At 37.6% G+C, this 20,520-nt stretch overlaps 1 protein-coding gene across 6 annotated transcripts; it reads right to left on the minus strand.

Moving 5' to 3' along the window:
- Positions 1–1,767: 1,767 nt before the first annotated feature.
- Positions 1,768–20,220, minus strand: LOC121653708 (sterile alpha motif domain-containing protein 3-like). Of its 6 annotated transcripts, none has more exons than XM_042007356.1 (12): positions 19,536–20,220; positions 17,205–17,278; positions 11,331–12,327; positions 10,310–10,393; positions 7,373–7,487; positions 6,833–7,030; positions 5,834–5,921; positions 5,492–5,659; positions 5,123–5,329; positions 4,055–4,220; positions 3,846–3,925; positions 1,768–3,449 (listed from the first exon to the last, which is right to left on the minus strand). In XM_042007356.1, the coding sequence occupies exons 3-12, from the start codon at positions 11,509–11,511 to the stop codon at positions 3,270–3,272; spliced, it is 1,467 nt and encodes a 488-aa protein (XP_041863290.1). In that variant the 5' UTR covers positions 11,512–12,327; positions 17,205–17,278; positions 19,536–20,220; the 3' UTR covers positions 1,768–3,269. The 6 variants fall into 6 exon arrangements, with proteins under 6 accessions (XP_041863290.1, XP_041863291.1, XP_041863293.1 ...); XM_042007357.1 differs by having other exon boundaries at positions 11,042–12,327; XM_042007359.1 differs by lacking the exon at positions 5,492–5,659 and having other exon boundaries at positions 1,769–3,449; positions 19,536–20,219.
- Between the last annotated feature and the right edge of the window lie 300 nt (positions 20,221–20,520).

Below are 20,520 nucleotides of genomic sequence, written 5' to 3' on the forward strand. Positions count from 1 at the left end.
ATAATGGTCAAATAGAACATCTAAATCTAAATTTTAAATCTAAATCTAAATGCTATATGTTAAGTCTAAATGTTATATGTTATATCTAAATGTTAAATCTAAATCTAAATGTTTAAATCTAAATCTAAATATTATATGTTAAATCTAAATGTTTAAATCTAAATCTAAATGTTAAATCTAAATCTAAATGTTATATGTTAAATCTAAATGTTAAATCTTATATCTAAATGTTAAATGTTAAATCTAAATGTTAAATCTAAATCTAAATGTTTAACCTAAATGTTTCGAATATATGCTAATTAACCCCGCCCCTTTTAACCTCAACCAATAGGCTAGTAGGGAAACACTCGCTCGCACACACACACACACACACACACACAGGTCTTTACTGTGAATGTCTTTCTGCATTTACGAGCTGCACTTCAAAGTACACTTCCAACCAACCACTCACACCATTAATGGTAAGATGCATATATTTATTTTTAACTTTCTAAACAACATTTTGCGGACTTTTACTGTTAGCTAGCTACTTAGCTGTAGCTAACGTCCAGGGCAAATTTATCGCTATCACTGCCGTCACGTCACAAAGAAAACTGAAGTGAACCAAGAATGCATTTCCTAATCTTAACTGAGTAAATGTTGTAATGTCCAAAGTTTGTGTGTGTATTATTTAAAAGTACTCAGTCCACTAAGAGAAATCTTTGTTTTCTCTTTTTCAATAGGCTCCTCTGCCATCTATCCCTTGACAAAATGGGGCTTCATCAGGCTACTTGAGCCAAAGTCAAAACATATAAAAACAAGATGCATGCCTTTTTCTCCAGAAGCATCAGTCTTTGTCATACCCAGACCAGATTAGCTTAGGCTGGTCTTCTTGGAAATTTTTCCTTTTCCACCTCATGGTCTAAAGATCAACTAAAGAGCTGAAAAGTCCGCAAAATGTTGTTTAGAAAGTTAAAAATAAATATATGCATCTTACCATTAATGGTGTGAGTGGTTGGTTGGAAGTGTACTTTGAAGTGCAGCTCGTAAATGCAGAAAGACATTCATAGTAAAGACCTGTGTGTGTGTGTGTGTGTGTGTGTGTGCGTGCGAGCGAGTGTTTCCCTACTAGCGTATTGGTTGAGGTTAAAAGGGGCGGGGTTAATTAGCATATATCCGAAACATTTAGGTTAAACATTTAGATTTAGATTTAACATTTAACATTTAGATATAAGATTTAACATTTAGATTTAGATTTAAACATTTAGATATAACATATAACATTTAGATTTAGATTTAAACATTTAGATTTAACATTTAGATTTAACATATAACATTTAGATTTAGATTTAAACATTTAGATTTAGATTTAACATTAAGATATAACATAACATTTAGATTTAGATTTAAACATTTAGATTTAGATTTAACATTAAGATATAACATATAACATTTAGATTTAGATTTAAACATTTAGATATAACATATAACATTTAGATTTAACATATAGCATTTAGATTTAGATTTAAACATTTAGATTTAACATATAACATTTAGATTTAGATTTAAACATTTAGATTTAGATTTAACATTTAGATATAACATATAACATTTAGATTTAACATATAGCATTTAGATTTAGATTTAAAATTTAGATTTAGATGTTCTATTTGACCATTATACATGTGGTTAAAAGTTATGTTAAATGTAGGAAAATGTAGGAAAAACGTGCTAAATGTGAGAAAAGTGAGATAAATAATGAAAATGTGTCAGCTACAACTTTTATACTGAATTTTTACACTTGGCGCCCCATATTATGTAGACCCGGCTTGGCCTCAAGACATCTTGCGCCAGAGGGCCGACACAAACAAAGGAGGACGTGGGGGGCCCAGGGCACGGAGTAGGCCTCGGGGGAAAAGAGCCGGCGTAAGAGAAAGGTTGAGGCGTAGAGCACACCACACGCCACTGCCAAGCATCTTACTGGCAAATGTCCAGTCACTGGAGAACAAGCTGGACGAGCTCAGAGCCCGGCTAAAGTACCAGAGGGACATACGGGACTGCAACATTATTTGTCTCACCGAGACATGGCTGTCTCCTCTCATACCTGATCACGCCGTACAACCAGCGGAGTTCCTGTCCGTTCATCGCATGGACAGAACGAGTGAGTCGGGGAAAAAGAGAGGTGGAAGGGTGTGCTTGATGATCAGTAATAAATGGTGTGATAGTAAGAACATCGTCACACTGAAGCAGTCCTGTTCGCCTAACCTGGAGCTCCTGACGCTTAAGCGTCGTCCCCATTACCCTTAAAAATAAAGGTTCAAGTTAGAACCAAAGGTGGTTCTTCACAGTGATGCCATAGGGGAACCTTTTTAGGTTCTGCAAGGAACCTATTAAGTATTGGTTCTTCAGAGAACCATTTATTATTAGGTTCTTTAAAGAACCTAATAAGGGTCTTTAAAGAGCCTTAAAATGAGAACCTTTTAGGGTTCCACAAACAACCATCTATAGAGGGGTTCTCTGAAAAACCTATTCAGCTGGGTTCTTTAGAAAACCAATACAGGTTCTTAATCATTTCCTTAGTGGTGGTTCCATTAAGAACTCATGACAGGTTCTTTCTTAGTTTTGTTATTTTGAAGACCAGAAATGGTTCATTTGAAACCTGCCGACTTAAACCAAAAGGAAAATTTAGGACCCATTTGCATTACATACACACATTACTGACCCATATCTGTCAAAGCTGTTTTTATTCACACCCAGACCACCTTTTAGATGTTATGAAACCATCCTGCAATAGATATGCTGATAAAAAAGACAAATATGGTTCCATGCAATACATGAATTTTATATTTTTCTTGAAAAATGTTTTCCCCAAAATAACACACTACAGTTTGATACTGAAATTTGATATGACGACAGGTTTTGAGTCACATAACTGAATAGCAACAATAAAAAAACTTTTAAACTGTAATACAGTTGCTGAAAACAGGTAAAAGTAGCAAATGGCATATCAATATGTAAAAAATTGACATCCTGCCAGGTTGATTTACGTAGGTAAACATACAAGAAAACATCTGGCAAATCACATCGACAGAGTAGCTTTAGAGTTGAACATATAAAACGTTTGCAATTCTCATCAACAATAAAAAAAAAATTAAAACCATAACTAACACAACCAGGCCTGTTCTTTTACAGTGAGTTATAAAACCTTTGTACAGCAATAGGAGCAGAACGCTTCATTTCACAAACGAAGGTTTCCATAAAGGAAACAGTCTCTCAGGTTTTTGGGATACTCAACTTGGAAGATATGATAAAGTAAAAAAGGCAACAGCCAGGGCAAGGGATATGTCCACACTGCCATCATCAAGTAGTATCTCTGTGTCGTCCATCTTTACAGTGATGGCACTGCTCTGCAGTGGGTTTCCGTTTTTGCAGTTTGTCAGGACAATTGTTGGTGTCGGAAACACTGGTTCCTGTAAAATATAATAATATTTTTTTTTAAAAAAGCCCTTAGACTCCTTTGTTAGATAAAAAGAAGTTAAGATGAAGTTGAACATATTTCCATTTAGAGACATTTAATATAATAAAAAGAAAAAAAGAAAAGTTAAAGGCTAACAAACTAGGAAAGTTTCTGTAATAATAATTACATCCCCCACAAACACACACACACACACACCCCACCCACCTTGATATTCCAGCCACACGCCCCAGGAACCAGGGCACCATCGACCCCCCCATTCCCCACCCTACTCCAACCTCCACCCCATATAACCCCTCACTTACAATTTCACCCTTTTACTTATTTGGAATACAAACAGCTGGAATTGAAATAATACAAAATAATCAGAGTGTAGGACAAAGCACTTTACCTTATCAATGACAAATAGCTGCTGTGGGTCCTCTTTGAACACTGAAGGTAGGAGGAGTACTGCAGTGTTGACAATCTGACCTTAAAAAATGCACATGAATTGTAAAGAAAAGTAAAAGGGTCTCAAATAACACATGCAATTTAGCATGGTAAAATAAAATAAAAAAATGTATAATTAAATTGTAAAGTTGTTTAAAAGGAACAATATACCTCTTCTTTCCTCCTCTGTGTCTGAGGCATCAAGCACAACCAAACACTTGTCCTTGAGGGCACTTTTAGGAGCCTTGTCAAGGATATTTTTTGACATCTTGGCAAGGTTAACAACTACTTGTTTGTCCACATCCACTTCGCTCACAAGCTTCATTTCCTCTAGAATCTATAACACACACAGTATGAAAAAGAAATGGTACACATAATTTGAGAAGTAGGGGAGGTTTATTCAGTGCAGGACCAAAAAGTTAAAATCATTAACATTATAGTCTGTCTTCAGCAGCCATCATGATATCACTCTTAATTTTACTTAGTCAGAAAATACTAGAAAATGACCTCAGCTGTAACAGCAACTCACTGTGTATGTTGTTGTATAGAAACATTAGTGTCAGACTATTTGTGACCATTATCTATTTCAAATGTAACTATCAAAGATGACGTGTTTCACATCTGAAAGTCTGGTTTTCGTTTTGGTTCATATGAGATCACTTCATGGTAAAGACAATAATGTAGGAAAGAAAATGTAATTTAAGGTTAAAGTCAGAGGGCTGAATAAATAATGTTTTTCCAGTAACTTCACTCATTATGTTGCTCATACACAGCATACACCTATGGCCTAAATCTAAGGATAAATTCATCAGTACAGCTGTATCAAGAGGTTTGATGCCTTTTTGCATGTTTTTATACTTAAAAATTCCTCTTTGCTGTGAAGTTAAAGAAATACTAACATACAAAATATTCTGAAATGGTAAAATGTTCTGCCTGTAATTAATATCTTTGTTGCTGCAAGTGTTAAGGGACCAAAAAGATTTTATACATTATATATTTTTTTTAATTAATCGGCCGATTAATCTGTTATCTTAATCTGTTATTTTTTCCGTCAATGTTTGTCAGGCCCTAGTATTTTTTGTCTTTTATTGACAGTATTCTGAGAAATGGAGCAAAGGAGTTCTACTACCACAGTTTACTCAAATGCCAAATGGGCCTACATTCCATTCAAAAACTTGTGTTCCATGAGGATGGGTATGGCCCAAAATTAAGCTTGTAATAAAAGTGCTTTGACCTTACCAAGAGTGGATGGCGTAGACATGGAAACTCCTCAAGGACTGCAGCTGTGGAATGCTCCTGAATAAAGTTAGCCCTGTATTTTTGTGTCTTAACCATTCCATTAATTATGAGGTTGTAGTTGGGTCTCTGTTTTAGAGCTTCTACTTTCATTGCTTCTTTATGGTGTTGAATGCTGTGCTCATCTTCTCCATCATGCATCTCCAAGGCCTAAATCATTAGCAAAAAAAAGAAAAAAATTTTTTAAATATAACTATAATAATAATATAACATTAGGTTTATCTGAATATGCCCCCAATCCCATTTAGGCTTTTAAATATTTTAACCAGGATATGATCAAAACCTCGTAAATCATCTGAACTAATGACTTACAACCCTGACTTTTTTCACTGAAGACTCACTGCCCTCTGACCCTGCTCTTGGTTTCCTTCCACCATTTGGTAATGAGAATTTCTTCCTCATTTTTGCAACTTCACTGTTGCTGATCAGGGGAATTCTTTCCTTTTTAAATTTGTTGCGCAGTGACTCCAACAGAGCACCCTGACCAAATACAGTAACAGTTGATCACAACACTAAAATAAACTGTCAACAAGTCAAATTTGATACTAAAGTCTGTGATGATCAAAAGACTGGCATTAGGGACAAAGTAGAAATGACAAAAGCAGCACTTCCTACACATTGTATAATGCATAGTAACGGAGACAGAAAACTTACATATCCTGATCCACATTTCTCACGCAAAAATGGATACTGCATGAGAAGCATTCGCATCAAATCCACATACTGGATGTGTGTTGGATACCTGCAAGCAGTGTTAGAAAAAAGATTATTAAAGAGACACTTTCTGGGGTGTTCAGTAGTCATGCTAAGCTGGTGTTACACCACTCAGCTACGTGCACCTCTGACTTCTCTAAGAGCTGGAATACACTGTACGATTTTCTCAATCATGTGTCACAGGTCCACTTCAAACTCCACGAATAGATCACAAGGTTTAAAAGTTCACAGTGCACGATTCATGTTCTCACACTGTACGACGCTTGGAAGCCCACTGCTTGGAAACGACTTGACCGCTCACTCTGTACATCCATACACGACATGTCGGACCCTTCTGACCGGGACTATAAAGTCATAAGAACCCCAAAAGTGGGGGCACTCATCATTTGTTAAAATGCACACAAAGAATAAATCCGCTGCCTCGGATATTTGTGCCTGTTCTGTGTGGAGACCTCCAAAAAACAAAACAACAACCACAAAAAAAATGCGACGCATGGACTAGATGTTGGCTGGGTAGACGTGGGTAATATGGTCTGTCCATTCTGCAGCAAGAACTGGAGGAAAGTCATAGTTAAAAACAGAACTTGGCTAGTGTAGTTCAGTGTTTTTCAAGTTTCAATTATAGGCTTCTTTTTCCTCTTCAACCATGCGTGCATAGTTGAAGTGAAGAAGAAAAACTAACTCCGAAAGTTTGAGGCCAGTCGGCACCCTACTGTGTAAGACCCTCACAGGGGGCAGCCAGTATTTTAACCCATAAGAGCCCAACGTGACATATTTGTTATATACAGTTTCTGAGATGTTTTGCTTCCATTTATGGTACAAAATTTGCACAAAATCCTGTTGAACACAATCTGATACTTGTCTTCTGTCCCAGAAGCCCAGAAGCAGAAAAACTACATTATAATATTTTTGATATATCACATGGTAATAAATACTCACATGGTCTGAAGACTCAGTGTATCATAGAGGGCCTGTACTAGTGCATTTTTCGCTTTGTTTCGCTGGTGAGACTTCAGGTCAGGGTCCTTGTTGTTTAAAGAATTGATAAGGAACTGTGGGAACCGAAGTTGAAAAGATCCTGTGGTGGGTTTTGCAGGTACATCTGGTTCGTCATGAGGAACAAATTCATTCTCTTTTCTGTTGACATACAAACCCAAGTTTTTAAAAAAAAGGTTAATCAAGTTACCCATCACTAAAATATTTTACTACCACATTAAAGTGATACCCTGTAACTTTTAACCCAAACATCAGCCTAATGTAAGTAATAATGGATGATTTCTGGGGTCAGTATTAGTGCTTGACGAGTGTTTGTGCTCCGAGGGGGCTGCCCTCTTCAAAAACCAGACATCATAACTTTGCAGGACCTTTTTAACACCCACCTAAACAATGCTATGGCTGAGCTGTGTATGTTTATTGCTTATAGCAGATATTGGACACACACTTGGAAAATTAAATGTCAATGCATGATTTTTAACTTACTCTTTCAGGGTACTCAGGATGGCCATGAAGCGCACTTGATCCTTTATTTTGGGAAATATCCGTTCACACATGCGTTCGGATAATCCCAGGAGTGTTGCACCATCAATTTCATTCTCTAGGAAAAATTGACAACAGACAAAAACAAAGACAAAACAAAAAGGTAAAAGACAGACAGAAAGAGAACGGCTAGAAGAACAGACATCAGATGAAACATAGGCTTATTGCAGAACTAGTTATTCAGGAGGCAGAATTACTGGGTCAACACTGGTGATATTCTCCATACCATTAAAACTTTGAAGTAAAACAACATTTTGCCAAGTTTCAACCAAAAATTGTGCCATCTTATGACAATATTTAGTAATACAGGTGTTATCAATAAAAAAAGCACTGGTGTGAAAATAAAATGTTGTAAGACTAAAACGCAAAAGCACAGTCCCTGCAGTGAATCATCTATGTGATGCACCAATCTGTCAATTTACCTTCAACCTTGTGATTTGAACGGACAATGTAAAAGGGAAATATAGTCTTTGCCTGAGCAGCGGTAACAGTCAAGGGGATGGAAGTCAGTTTCATCTCCAGGCTTAAGAATGACTGTATCATCAGTTTCTTCCACATGAAAAGCATGAAGATGGCTAGAAAATGCAACTGTTGCAAAACATTTTGCCACTAGAAACCAGTTCGACCGAAAATGCAGTATCTTACAGACCTGCACAAACACTGGTATTTGTTCACCCTCCAACAAGTCAATGATGAAAAAGTCCCCAATGCAATATCTTGTAGTGTCCACTGTCACTGTTTTTGTCATCCAAAGTTCATCCTCCTCCGTTAGTATCATTTGCAGATTCCTGAAGTTGGTCAACACAGAGTCTGGCAATTCTTCTGGACTGATTTTGGTCGTTTCATGAGGTATAGTGTCTGTTTGAAACTGAGTTGATGTGTTCCACTCCCAGCACTGTCTGAGTTGATGTCTTTTGGCCAGTGAATAACACACATTTTTGAAATTATTCATAACCTGGGCCACTTTTTTGAAGTACAAATGTTTTGACTCATACCTCAAGCACCAATTGGACCGTGGAGGTCCAAATTCCAGTATGAGACGAGGATAGTGCAACAGATAATGCACCTTTGGAGTAAGAGCTTCAGGATACAGGTCTTTAAAATTAGCAATGAATTGTGCAACTAGACAACCTAAATAACTAACCCAGCTTTTAGCAAATGTTGGAGCTAGGAGAAATTCAGTTGTCTCACGCAGGAGCAGATACAACTGCCAGTCCTTGTTAGTAGAGGGAACCTTGTCTCCGATTACAAAAGATATCAAGCGAAACAGTGTCCACTTCTCAACGGCTTTGCCAATTACATGGCCATTGGCAGGAAGTTTTTCTGAAATAGGCGGTGGCCTGTTCCTGATATCATTTTGTCCAAAGCGAAAATCCTTCAGGCAATTATTAAGTTCAGTAACAGTCACAACTTTGTCCTTATGCAGTGCCTTGATCACCAGTTTAAGTGTAAGTGGTATAACCCCCTCTAAAATATCATGCATAACATCAGGAGGAAATGCCTTGGTGACTTCAAAATGAGGAAGTACATTTAAAGCACATGGTCCATTTACCCCATACACTGTAGTAGTGCTAGGATAATTTGCAATAGATTTCAAATGATATTCATGAACTTCAGGTGTACGCAGAACGCACTCCTCCTCATGTGTCTTTACAGCAATGTCCCTGTAATGACATAAGCAATATCTACACACTCTACCACTGCTGAAACTGCAGGAAAATCCTGCAAGGGCATGAGCTGACAAGTTATCAGCACATACAGTTGCAATAGTCCCTTTAACAAAATATTCTTGATCCTTATAACAAACTCTCACACCTTCAGTTTGTAATTTCAAAACATCACTTAAAAGTGGTTCTAAAACTTTTGCTACGCCATACTGTTTTAAAATACTATGTTTTACAAGAATTACAAGGTGTATGTTTTTCAAAGCTGATCTAAATTTGGGTTTTAGATTTCCCAAAGAAAAATAAAAAGCTGAGACTTTATGCAAAGTTCTCTTAGATCCCAAAGGGTTCAATATCTCAAATTCATCATTGTATAACTGAAGAGTTAAACATGGGTGCCCACAATTAAAGAACAGAGATTCCTGAAAAATAGTTCCATCAATGAAGTTTGTTAAAGCATCAGACTCTTTTTGAGGACAATCAAAAATTTGTTCCTGAGATGCACTGTCCCTCAGAACTAGGTTTAGCACATCAAGTAATGGAATATATTGGAAAGTGTGTTTTCCGTGAGAATCACACCCAAGTGTATACTCTTTGGGCTCGATTAATGACAGTGTTTCAAGACAAAACTTGTCAAGCTTGTACACACTACTTACTGCACTGAAGCAGTGTTCAACCAAAAATGGCTCTCTGAGCAAAGCTAATTGTGGATTATTAATATCTATGTTTACATTCTCTAAACAAGTGGCAAGAAGAGCCTGATAGGTTTGATGAAAATGACTAAACAGTAACTCCAACTCATTGATCACAGCTGACTGTACTGCTCTCTGAACAACATGCTTTTCTTGCAACTTCAGATAGAATAATGCCAACTGTTTTTGAATAGAGTCTGTGAGATGGTTAACAATATCACCAACTGTTGATGTTGAAACCTCTACAGTAGAGTCTGGCTTTGTTTAATCAGACAACTGACTCGATTCTTGTTGAAAGGATGAATCACAGTTCACATCATTGTTATGATGCCGGCGAATGTGATTTTTTAAAGACTTGACTCTTGAATACTGTCGTGGACAGCCATCAAGACCACATATTACTGAAAAATCACTCTCATTTTCATGGTAAAGCTGTAGATGTTTCAGCCACTTTGTGCGTGTTGGGGTCTTAACAGGACATCTCTGGCACTGGAATACCTCCGTCATTCATATCCACAGCTCACCAATGAAAGTTGTTGTGAAGGCTTCCAATCCATTGACCTTCAGCCATGAGCAGACATTGTCAACTGACCACAAATTTGTCATCCCTGGAGGAGATAGAGATAGACACTATTACTGCACAGCTAATCAGTGTTGAAGTGGTTGTGTAACATTATACAGTTGTAAAGTGTTCATTTTGATAGACAAATGACCACTGCAGGTAAGCATTTACATTATTATACAATTTTACACTTTTTAAATATTCTGTGCTTTTCTTCTACATTATAAGATGATTTATCAAATAAATCAGCAAATACAATGCATGTTGACAATAGTTTCTATGTCTTGAGGGGAAAAAACAACATATGAAGAAGCGAAGTCCAAAAGTTTAAGTCAAAGTCCGTGTTCGCGCCCCTGGCACCAGCTTTACTTTGATAGGGAGGGAGGTGGCGCAGAGACAACTTTTGGAGCATTTAACTGCTTTACTAACTAGCTTACATTACTAATGCAGCTTTTCATTACACTACAAAACAGTACAATATACAAATCGGCGAGTTTCAGTTACTCACATTAACGAATAGTGCTAGCTAACGCGGCTAACGTAACAAGCTAAAGTGGCTAAGCCAACGGCAGCTTAGCGGTAGAGAAACACGCTGTTTTAAAAGTAAAATGAGTCGTTTCTGTGCTTAATTTACGGTTAACTTAATATAGTATTTCATAATAAAATATTTTTAACCATATTTTACAGAACTTGCCGTGACGGTCGATCTCCAACTTTGTGTCAGGGAGGGAAGGTACAAGAAACAACGGTGACACAACAAAATGGTGACGTTTGTGAGGACTTTTTCCCTCCTGAACTTTATTGAAACATATGTACAAAACAGAACAAAGGCACAGTCTTTTCTTCATTGCTTCTAATCTCTGAATCCTTTCTGTCTACTTCTCTCTGATGTTTCCGAACTATTACTCCAGAAGTTTTAAATGATTTCCTTTGGAATATCGGTCAGATATGTTTACTAAGTTGTTAGTAAATGTTAGACTTACGGTGCACAGATGACATTGGTGCAGAGCCGAGTCTCTTACGGATCCGTGACCGAATCTCCCATAGGCTGCAGGACCAAAAGCTGCTGTTGGTAGCTCGAGCTCGTCTGCTCGAGGTAGCGTCGACCATATGACACAGAAGTTTATCAGGAATTGTTCTGATACACAGCTGTTGATTCAGCATTCCAAACGTCACGTGACCACATCAGCCGCGACCTCGTTGTGTTGTCAATGCACGCAGGTGCTCCCGGGGATTTCGATGGGACTGAAGTTATTAAGAAGTAAATGTTTTATGGATGAGAGGAGATTTTGTTTGCAACTATTCAGCATTTAGGATTGAAAAAAAAAGCCTCATCATTGGAATGATCTTAACTGATGGGTTTCAAGCATGGTTGATGGCTGTATTATGTGCATATCTTGTAATGTAACTTGTTTAAGATTTGTTTTTAGCCCATTTGTTTTGTTTAGTTAATATTTCAGCTAATTAACACTAATTGTAAAATAGTATTTACCTGTCTGTGTACCTGTATACACTGAAGGTTTTTAATATGTCCTCACAACTCTCGAGGTAGACCCTAATAATTAGTTCAAATTCAGTTTTGAGTCATTAAAAATCAAGTTGCCAAACGTTATTCACATTATTTATAATTACATTACTTTATAACTCCTCTATCGAAAAAATGTAATTGCAAAATATAACCCTCTACAATAAAAAAAGGACCCTGAATTGAACAGAGCCACAAGGTAGTCTGTACAGAGTATAGGCATGTGGTCATAAGGCCATATTTTAAACATAAAAAGGTTCTTCAAAGCACTAAAAGCATGCGGAATTATTTTTTTTCTTAAATTCAGTTCCCCAAAGAACCTTAAACAGTGAGAAAAGGTTCTTTAACATAAAAAGGTTCCCCAGGGCACTCAAAGTGCTTCAGAGCACTTATGAAGAACCATTTTTATGGTGGCATTTTCTGCACCTTTATCATGCGAGATGAAGCACTTCTTCCTGGAAACAGACAAGAAGATTCAGTGTCAGCATCAGAAACTCTCCTGTTTCTGTCCAGATGGGACTTTCATGAAAGCAGGTCTGAGGAGCCTGAATCCAGAGGTGGCTTGTAAGATCCTGAAGGAGCAGCGAGCAACATGGCGAGCGTGAACGTGGCATAAATGAATTCAGCGACACATCAGACACATATTACTCCGGGTTGCCCAGGTCCCATGGGTGTCGCACTGTGGGGGATGTGGCTGCTTCGAAACATTTCATGATGAAAGGGTCCAACACCCACAAAAAGAAGGACCTGCAACGGGTCATGAGGACGGCTGAGAGGATTGTTGGTGCCTCTCTGCGGGATCTGGGCGACACCCATAAGAGCCGCCTCCTCACAAGAACCACAAGCATCCTGCAGACACCAAACACACTGAATTCCCTCTTTCCCTCAGCCAGACCCAGAACTCAGGTTTGTGGACAATAAGGCCACAGAGACACACAGCAAGGTCCAGGACAACATGGATCTACATAGCTGTTGTGTCATAACTCCATTTGTTAATCTTATTGTCTATTTTTAACTTTTTAAAAATCTAATTTAAATTGTTAATTTAAGTTTTTGAACTGCATTGAAGTTCTTTTACTGCGCCTGTGTATATTTGTACCTATATAATTATTTATTTATTTTCTTCCTCTGTCTTCATTTAAGCTACAGCTAAACACGTCACGCACGTCGCTATTTAAGGGAGCAGCTGAAGCCCTGAAGGTCACTGAGATCCGCTGGCATCAGAGGAAAAAGAAATCTGTGCAGATGGATTTGTAAATTCTCACAGGTTTTATAAAGCATGCCTAGAACTGAGTAAGAGACTGATTAGGGAGGAAATTCCTCTGGTTGTTGTTTAATATTTAGCTATTAAATTTCATTAGGAAATAAATAAATAATACAAACAAACCAACAGATTGCGTCATTACCTAAATAAATAAATAAATAAAAAACTGATAATGCTTTTGTCAGCATTATTTCTCAATTCAATTCAATTGAAATCCTTTATTGTCCCGGAAGGAAAAAAATTCTTTTCTGTTTCAAAATGACAAAATTGTTTTTTTTTTAAAAAAAATTGCTTTAAAATGTGAAAATTTTCCACCTAAAAGCGTGAATCAGCTGCAGATGTTGCGAGCAGAAATACTGGAGCAGAAACGTTTCACATCTTTTGTCGTGGATTAATTGTTCTACTTTATTGTTGTAAACGCAGAAACGTGGGTTATAAGAAACGCGGTGCGTCACCTGCCAGCGCGCAGTGAGATGTGCGTGTGTCTGAGATGCCAGAGTGTGCGCTGCTTTTGGTTAATAACATGTACCAGTGTGACTGTCTTCTGAAAATAAAAATAAAGATTATAAAGGCTGCACCGCTGGGAGAAGTCCTGCAACGTCAACAACATCACAGCGTCCTCCAAGCTTCACCCAAACTCTCCAATGAAGTAAAACTTAACCCCATTTGGTAAATTAAACATTTTTCTGACCATAGTTTCCTCATGCAGAGACGAATAGTTTATAGTCCACGTTTTCACCACAAAACGTATCACGTTATAACGTTTAAACAATCACACAAGGTCCAACTTTTTATTTGGGTGACAGCTGCGCCTCCAGTGAGATGTTCTCCTTCAACATGCTCAAAAATGTCTCTGGAGACGTTAAACCAGCAGAAATATTTCAGTCCCTCCTTACAGATCTTTGGGAAATGTTCTCTGCGCGGTCTCTTTTCACGTTAGCGCGCGCTGCTGCAGCTCCTGATGGGTCCGTCAGCCGTGAAACGACAGCTGATGAGAGTTTAATGTAAATGACAATAAAGAGAGAAAACAGGTCTGCTTTGACCGCAGTCCCATCAGTCCGAGAAGATCGTTTAAAAATCCACGCGCACGAATTGGAAACCTGAGCAGGTTTTAAGAACTGGAAAATGTATTATTATTATTATTATTATTATTATTATTATTATTATTATTATTATTATTATTATTATTATTATATTATTATTATTATTATTGTTGTTGTTGTTGTTGTCATTATCATATTATTATTATTATTATTGTTATTATTATCATATTATTATAGATCTGTTTACATGAGTTGTCCCTCCAGACTGAGGGATTATATAATGTGTAATTGTGGCTACCTGATTACAGACAGCCGTAATACTGACATTAGGTACATTTAGTTGACATAAAATAAAACGTTTATTACTTTATGGTGCATAACTGGACACAATCTGGAGCTTTAATCTTCTGAATCAGAGTAAATATGAAGTAACTCTGCTGTTAGCGGAGAACAGGCTGAGTTAAATGTCCTTCTGAGGCCTGTAACTAAAACAAAAACATGTTATAATAAAAAGAAACCAATAAAACTAGAACCACCGCCCGCTGCGACCTTTGGCGGAGGATTACCAGCAAAGTCAGCGCGTGGTGGATGTTTAACACACGGTGTGTTTGTTGATGATTAAATTTAATAGTATTTTAAAATGTCCTCCGTATATATGTTCACTACAAAACGGTATAAGGCTATACAGCCAATAAGAAGACGTTGGAGGGGTGGAAGACAGGTTAACAACAACCCATCACCCCTGTGGAGGAGCTCGCAGCATAAACCGGGACCACCTGAAGACGGAGGGCTTCCCGGGGCTACACACTCAGAACCATCCTCCCTTTGCACATTTAAATATTCCTAATCCTGCTGAACATGTTTAGTCTGTGTGTTAGATGTTTGCAAAGCGCCAGATACTGGACAGATAGGCTGCTATCATATTGATAATACACATAGTATCACTGATTTATCCTGTGTCTGTTTATATTGTTCATTTGTTATTTTTCTTATTGTGATTTTTATCTTTATCTTATCCTTTCTTTATTATAAACCAACTGTGTGCACACAACTTCCTCCCTGATTCTGATCATGATGTCTAAAATAGAGTTGTCTGTTTATTTATCTTAATTAAAGTGGTTCTAACATCTGGTGGCCGCATGGCGACGTTCCCTAAATCATCATTCTGGAGATATGTTGGGCATAACCTGAACAATCCTGCTCCCCGGGCCATGTTTCCCTATTAACTTACCGGGATTTGCCATTTTTGGAGCAGAAAACAAGATTACCAAGATAACAAACAACAAAAGCCGAATTAAAATTAAACTTTTTTTTAACTGCTGCCTGGAATAAAAAGAGCCAGAGGAGGAAGGAAACTAAACATGGACATTAAATAAATGCAGCTCGTGTTACAAAAGAACATGTTTACAGTCAGTTTATGTCTAATGCTGTAAAAATTCATTTAACCCTTTCACACCTGGTGTCGCAGGTTTACATAAAACTGGCATTTGTTTTATTTTATTATCTCTAGTTATTCTATTTAATTTATTTATTTGATTTTATACATTCTTATTTGTGTTTCTATTTTTATGTTGTTAATTTATTATTAATCTTTATTTTTATTATTCTTCATTTATGAAATTTGAAATTGTACTTTGTTTTTTCAGTTTTTTTTTCTCTCTTTTTTTTATCAAGGCTGTTACGGTTGCCTGTCATTTCACTAACTACCCTCTCATTTTACAGGAAATGCCTGTGTGACGTCACCCATCTGAGATTGGTTCTGCTCTACACACCCTCCTTCCTGCCTACTGATGATTGGCTCCAGGCGCCACACCTCTGCTTCCACGCAGCTGATTGGATAACTGCCGGGCCAATCATCGTCTCTACAGCCACATCATGAGGAAATAAAAGCCAACTGCAGCCTTTGGTTGTGATCGTGTGCTTTGCCTGGTGGTTTGTTCTTAGAAGAACTTAGAGTTTTATTGTAGATTTTCCACAGTGTTAAACTGTTTGGGCGTTTGTTTTCTTTTGTGTTTTACTGACTGGTAGTCTTGATTTCTGTTTGTGGTAAGTCTTAAAGCCCTTTTGGCTTCTCCCTTAGTTCTATTTTGTTAGCTTAGTGGTAAAAATGTGTTGGTCTAGTTTAGGTTTGCAGTGGTTTATAGTAATTCTTTTGGTTAAATTTTAGATACTGGAGCTGTTTCACCTTTTGTTACTTGGCCAGTTTTTGTTCATTCTTTTTTGTTACTATCAGTTTTGCTTTTTACTGGCTTGTTTTGAGTTAACTTTAGAAAATAGTTGTTATATTAGTTTCTTGATTTAAGGAGCTTCACTAACCCCAACACGTGATTCACCACCATTTGTCTTCGTATTTGTCCTCATTCCCACTTGTATGAATAACTTCTGTTACCTCCAGGTTTTTACATCTGTCCACAATTCTCATTCTTTTCTTTCTCCCATCATACCCCTGCAGGGTCTTAACAAAGGCTTTAAGTTGTAAAGTTAGGAATGAATTTTAATGTTGACCAACTGATGAAAAATCCCCTTATTATTTATTATATTCGAGATGGTGTTTTGTAATTTCAGCATGATTTTTCTGTCATATCATAATATGTAAAATTATAAGAAAAAAAAACTCATGTGTAAAATGTATGTTTTATAATTATACTTTGATGCTAAAAATTCCTTCTAAAAAGACAAAACAGAAAAAAGAGAAACGAGAGCCTCCTTAAAACCAGCAGGTGAAGCTTTATGTTAACAACCATGTAATAAATAATTATAGGTTTCATGTAATAAATAATTATAGGTTTCATGTAATAAATAATTATAGGTTTAGGTTCTGGAGCATTTTTCAGTTGGATGTAGACTAATAAATAATCATGAATGTTACTGTAAATTACAAACTTAAATTTCTCAGTCAGGTTTTTTTCAGTTAGACACATCTTGATATAAAACTACTCTGAAATTATTTTTTCAGCATTAATTTAAAAGTAAAGAAAACCTCAGAGAGTTTTGAGCCCATGCAGTTCTTGGTCATGTTACTCACATGGAAAGATCAAAGTTTAGAGAAGAAAATGAGATGATCAGAACTGCTGAACTGGTGACCTGATGGATCCAAACCTGGGAAAGAAGAAGAGCATAATTATTAGAAATCAGACACAATAATAATAATAATAATAATAATAATAATAATAATAATAATAATGATGATAGCTGGGTTAAAGTTATTGGGTCACGTGACTGAAATGAGGGAATGAGAAAATGCGGGTTTCAGGTGAGGATGGGTTCTTTATTTATTTTATTAAAAATTACACATGTAATTAATAAATAAAGCTGGTAGACTGTGGTTATGTACGTAAACAACTAAACAGGTTGAGGGACAGATGAGAAACAATTATCTCACCTTAGCATTTATTATAACCATGAATGATGGATTTCTGTCGGCACGCGCGCACATGAACAAGAGAAATGGACACTGTAGTGATTTATGAGCTTTTTTACAGATTAGCATCTCTGTTACAAACTTTGTAGCTTTCAGGTGTTATCTGAAGTCTTTATATAACAAGTCAACCATTTTTTCTGTCCTCAGTGCAAAAACAGAAGAAGAGGTCAAAGGAGAGGTGTGTAAATGTCGATTTTTGCTCTCAAATATGCTGTTTGTTATTAGCATGTTAGCACTGCGGGCTAAAGGCACTGAGGGCCAGTGGATTAAACATGATGTAGGGAATCACCGAGGTTTAATAGTTTACTTCAACACAGACAACAGATGTTTTATTTGCAGAGCAGATTTTAGATTTTCTTATAATAGACGCGCGAGGAACCCGTGCTCGCTCCTCATTTTGCGGCCTGCAGACTGGAGCCATGGCTACTTCATCTGGTAGTTAATTTTCAGTCCATTTCCAAGGAATGAGTAAAATAATATGTATTAGGGATGCTCCCATCAGATTTTTTGTTGCCGATTCCGATACCGATTACCCATGAGTGCCGATCACATGGATTGGCTGTAATTTTTTTATAAGCACTGCCGACTATTTGATGTGGAAAAAGGAACCATAAAATCCCCCTAATTTAGACAATAACATGTACATAGTACAATGCGCTATCTTTCAGTAATCAGTAGTACTATATTTTAACAGACTGAAAACACATTAAGGCTCTCATCAGGCTAAATAAGAAAGTAAAACAAAATCTTAATATTGCCAAAAAAAAAAAAAAAAAAAAAAAAAAGCCAAGTAAAAGAGGCGTCCTCCACCACTGAGAACGGTTGGTCGTCAAGGCCATTTAACTGAATTATTTTTGTGGTTATTTGCTTGACTGTCACGCTCATACGGACGAGTGTTGGTAATTGTTGGCTGCGTTAGCTGCGCTCTGGCTGCACCGGCGTCTTCCTTTCATTCTGTGCAGTGAGCCTCGAAAATTCAGCGTACTCCGTCAAGTGTTTGTTCTTTAAATGTCGTATTAGATTCGTTGTATTGAAGGATTTTGACGTACTTCCCCCGCGAGGTACTTTTGTGTTGCACGTGTTGCAGGATGCAAACTTTACATCACTCTCACACACAGTGTAAAACTTCCACACGGCAGACATGTTTGCTTTGGATTTGCAACCGCGCGCATGCACATTGTGGAGGAAAGCGGGAGCTATGACACTGCACGCAGCGCTTCTGCAGGTTGCAGAGTAGGAAATATAGGTGGTCAGATTTTGTGATCGGCAACAAAAGGCATTGATCGGCGAACACCGATCACATACTTTTTTACGGATATCGTCCGATAATGATCGGCGTCCGATCGATCGGAACACCACTAATATGTATTTATAAAGAAATGCATCGCCGATTATGTTCGATCGATAGATCGACCCGGACAGTCCAGCAGGGGGGCGTTAGTTAGGATCTGTAGGCTGTAGGATCTGTAGGGTGTAGGATCTGTAGGCTACACCTGCAGGCCTCGACGTTACTGTTCAGCCAACTGACAGCAGTGGACACTTAACCTAGCAGAAACTGGATTAACTAAATTAATGTAGATGCGTTTTAAACCTTTATAGAAACATTAGAAATGTCTTGGTTTCTATTTGTGCTCCGGTTGGTTCGCAGGGTCTTTCATGATTAAACTGACCCAAAGTTTTGGTTTCTTCGGCTTCTCATCTTTTAAACTTGGACTTTTTTCCCTGTTTTATTATATTTACGTATATGCCGAGTACAATGTGTATACATTCCTGTTGATCTGCGATTGAGTCTCTCGGCAGGAGGTTTTCTAGTTTAGGCCTGAACTTACATTTTCCAGATTCAATTAAAAAAATAAATCAAAGTAATATTCTATCGAAAAACATCATTTGGACGCTAATGATTGTAATTATGTCTGAAAATTAAAAGCAACATACCCAGTTAGTGCTGGAGCGTCTACAAGCAGTCAGCGGTCCTGTTCGGTGGCGTAAAGAGCGTGCGTGATGACTTCACCAGGCCACGCCTCCTACGTCTTGGGCGTGGAGATATTTTTTCAGACAGTTGTCAGTTCCGTTTTTGTAACAATCACTAATACATCCTGAAAAACAAGTTAGGCCTACTTCCTTTTATTCTTAATAAAATGTCCAATCTAATCCAAAATCGGTCAAATATTTATGGTGATGTCTCTTTTTCCGGCTTTTCCTGGTCGAGTACATGATGTAAACGGCCGCTCCTTCCTCTCCTTCCTCTCCCTCTGCGGTCTCCCAACGGGCGGACAATCCGTCAGAGAAGAGCCGCTGGTGGAGCCAAGCTGGCTGAAATCCGTCTGTCATACTGGAAGCAGCTCCAACTTCCAGAATCCAAGTATTAACGTCGTGTTTAACTCAGAAACACCAACAACTAAAACACGTTAAACTCCTCGAGATGGTCTTTGAACAAAAAGTAAAGTCTCTTTTTTTTTAATTTCCAGGATCAGGGAGCTGATAATCCGTTTGATCCAAACACAAAACAGAAGAAAATTCAGATAAACCATAAAGAAAAATTAACCCAAGCCTATTCCCGGGACGTCTGTTAACGTTTAAACATGGAGATTCAACATCAGCTGACTAGTTAATTTAAGGAAGTGAGCATGGAGGGAGGAGAGAGAAGGGGCGGTGCGGTTTGGAAATAAATGTTTGCATGTTTGTTCTCTGGTAGCCTGTGTTTGTGTGTTTGTGTGTTTGTGTTTGCTGTTTGTGTGTCTGCATGGGAGCAACCAGCCCGTTTACTAACTAGTTTCTCTCATCCCAGTGATCATAATGCTTAGAGAGACTGGTGCCACCCACTACCCCCCTGACTAGATATGACTTCAGATATTGTCTTTGGGCCTGTCTGCTCTTTGACATCAGCTCTGGCAACAGGGGACCTATAGTCGGTCGTCTA

This window comes from Melanotaenia boesemani, chromosome 14 (assembly GCF_017639745.1).
Source record: "Melanotaenia boesemani isolate fMelBoe1 chromosome 14, fMelBoe1.pri, whole genome shotgun sequence".
Classification (NCBI taxonomy): domain Eukaryota; kingdom Metazoa; phylum Chordata; class Actinopteri; order Atheriniformes; family Melanotaeniidae; genus Melanotaenia; species Melanotaenia boesemani.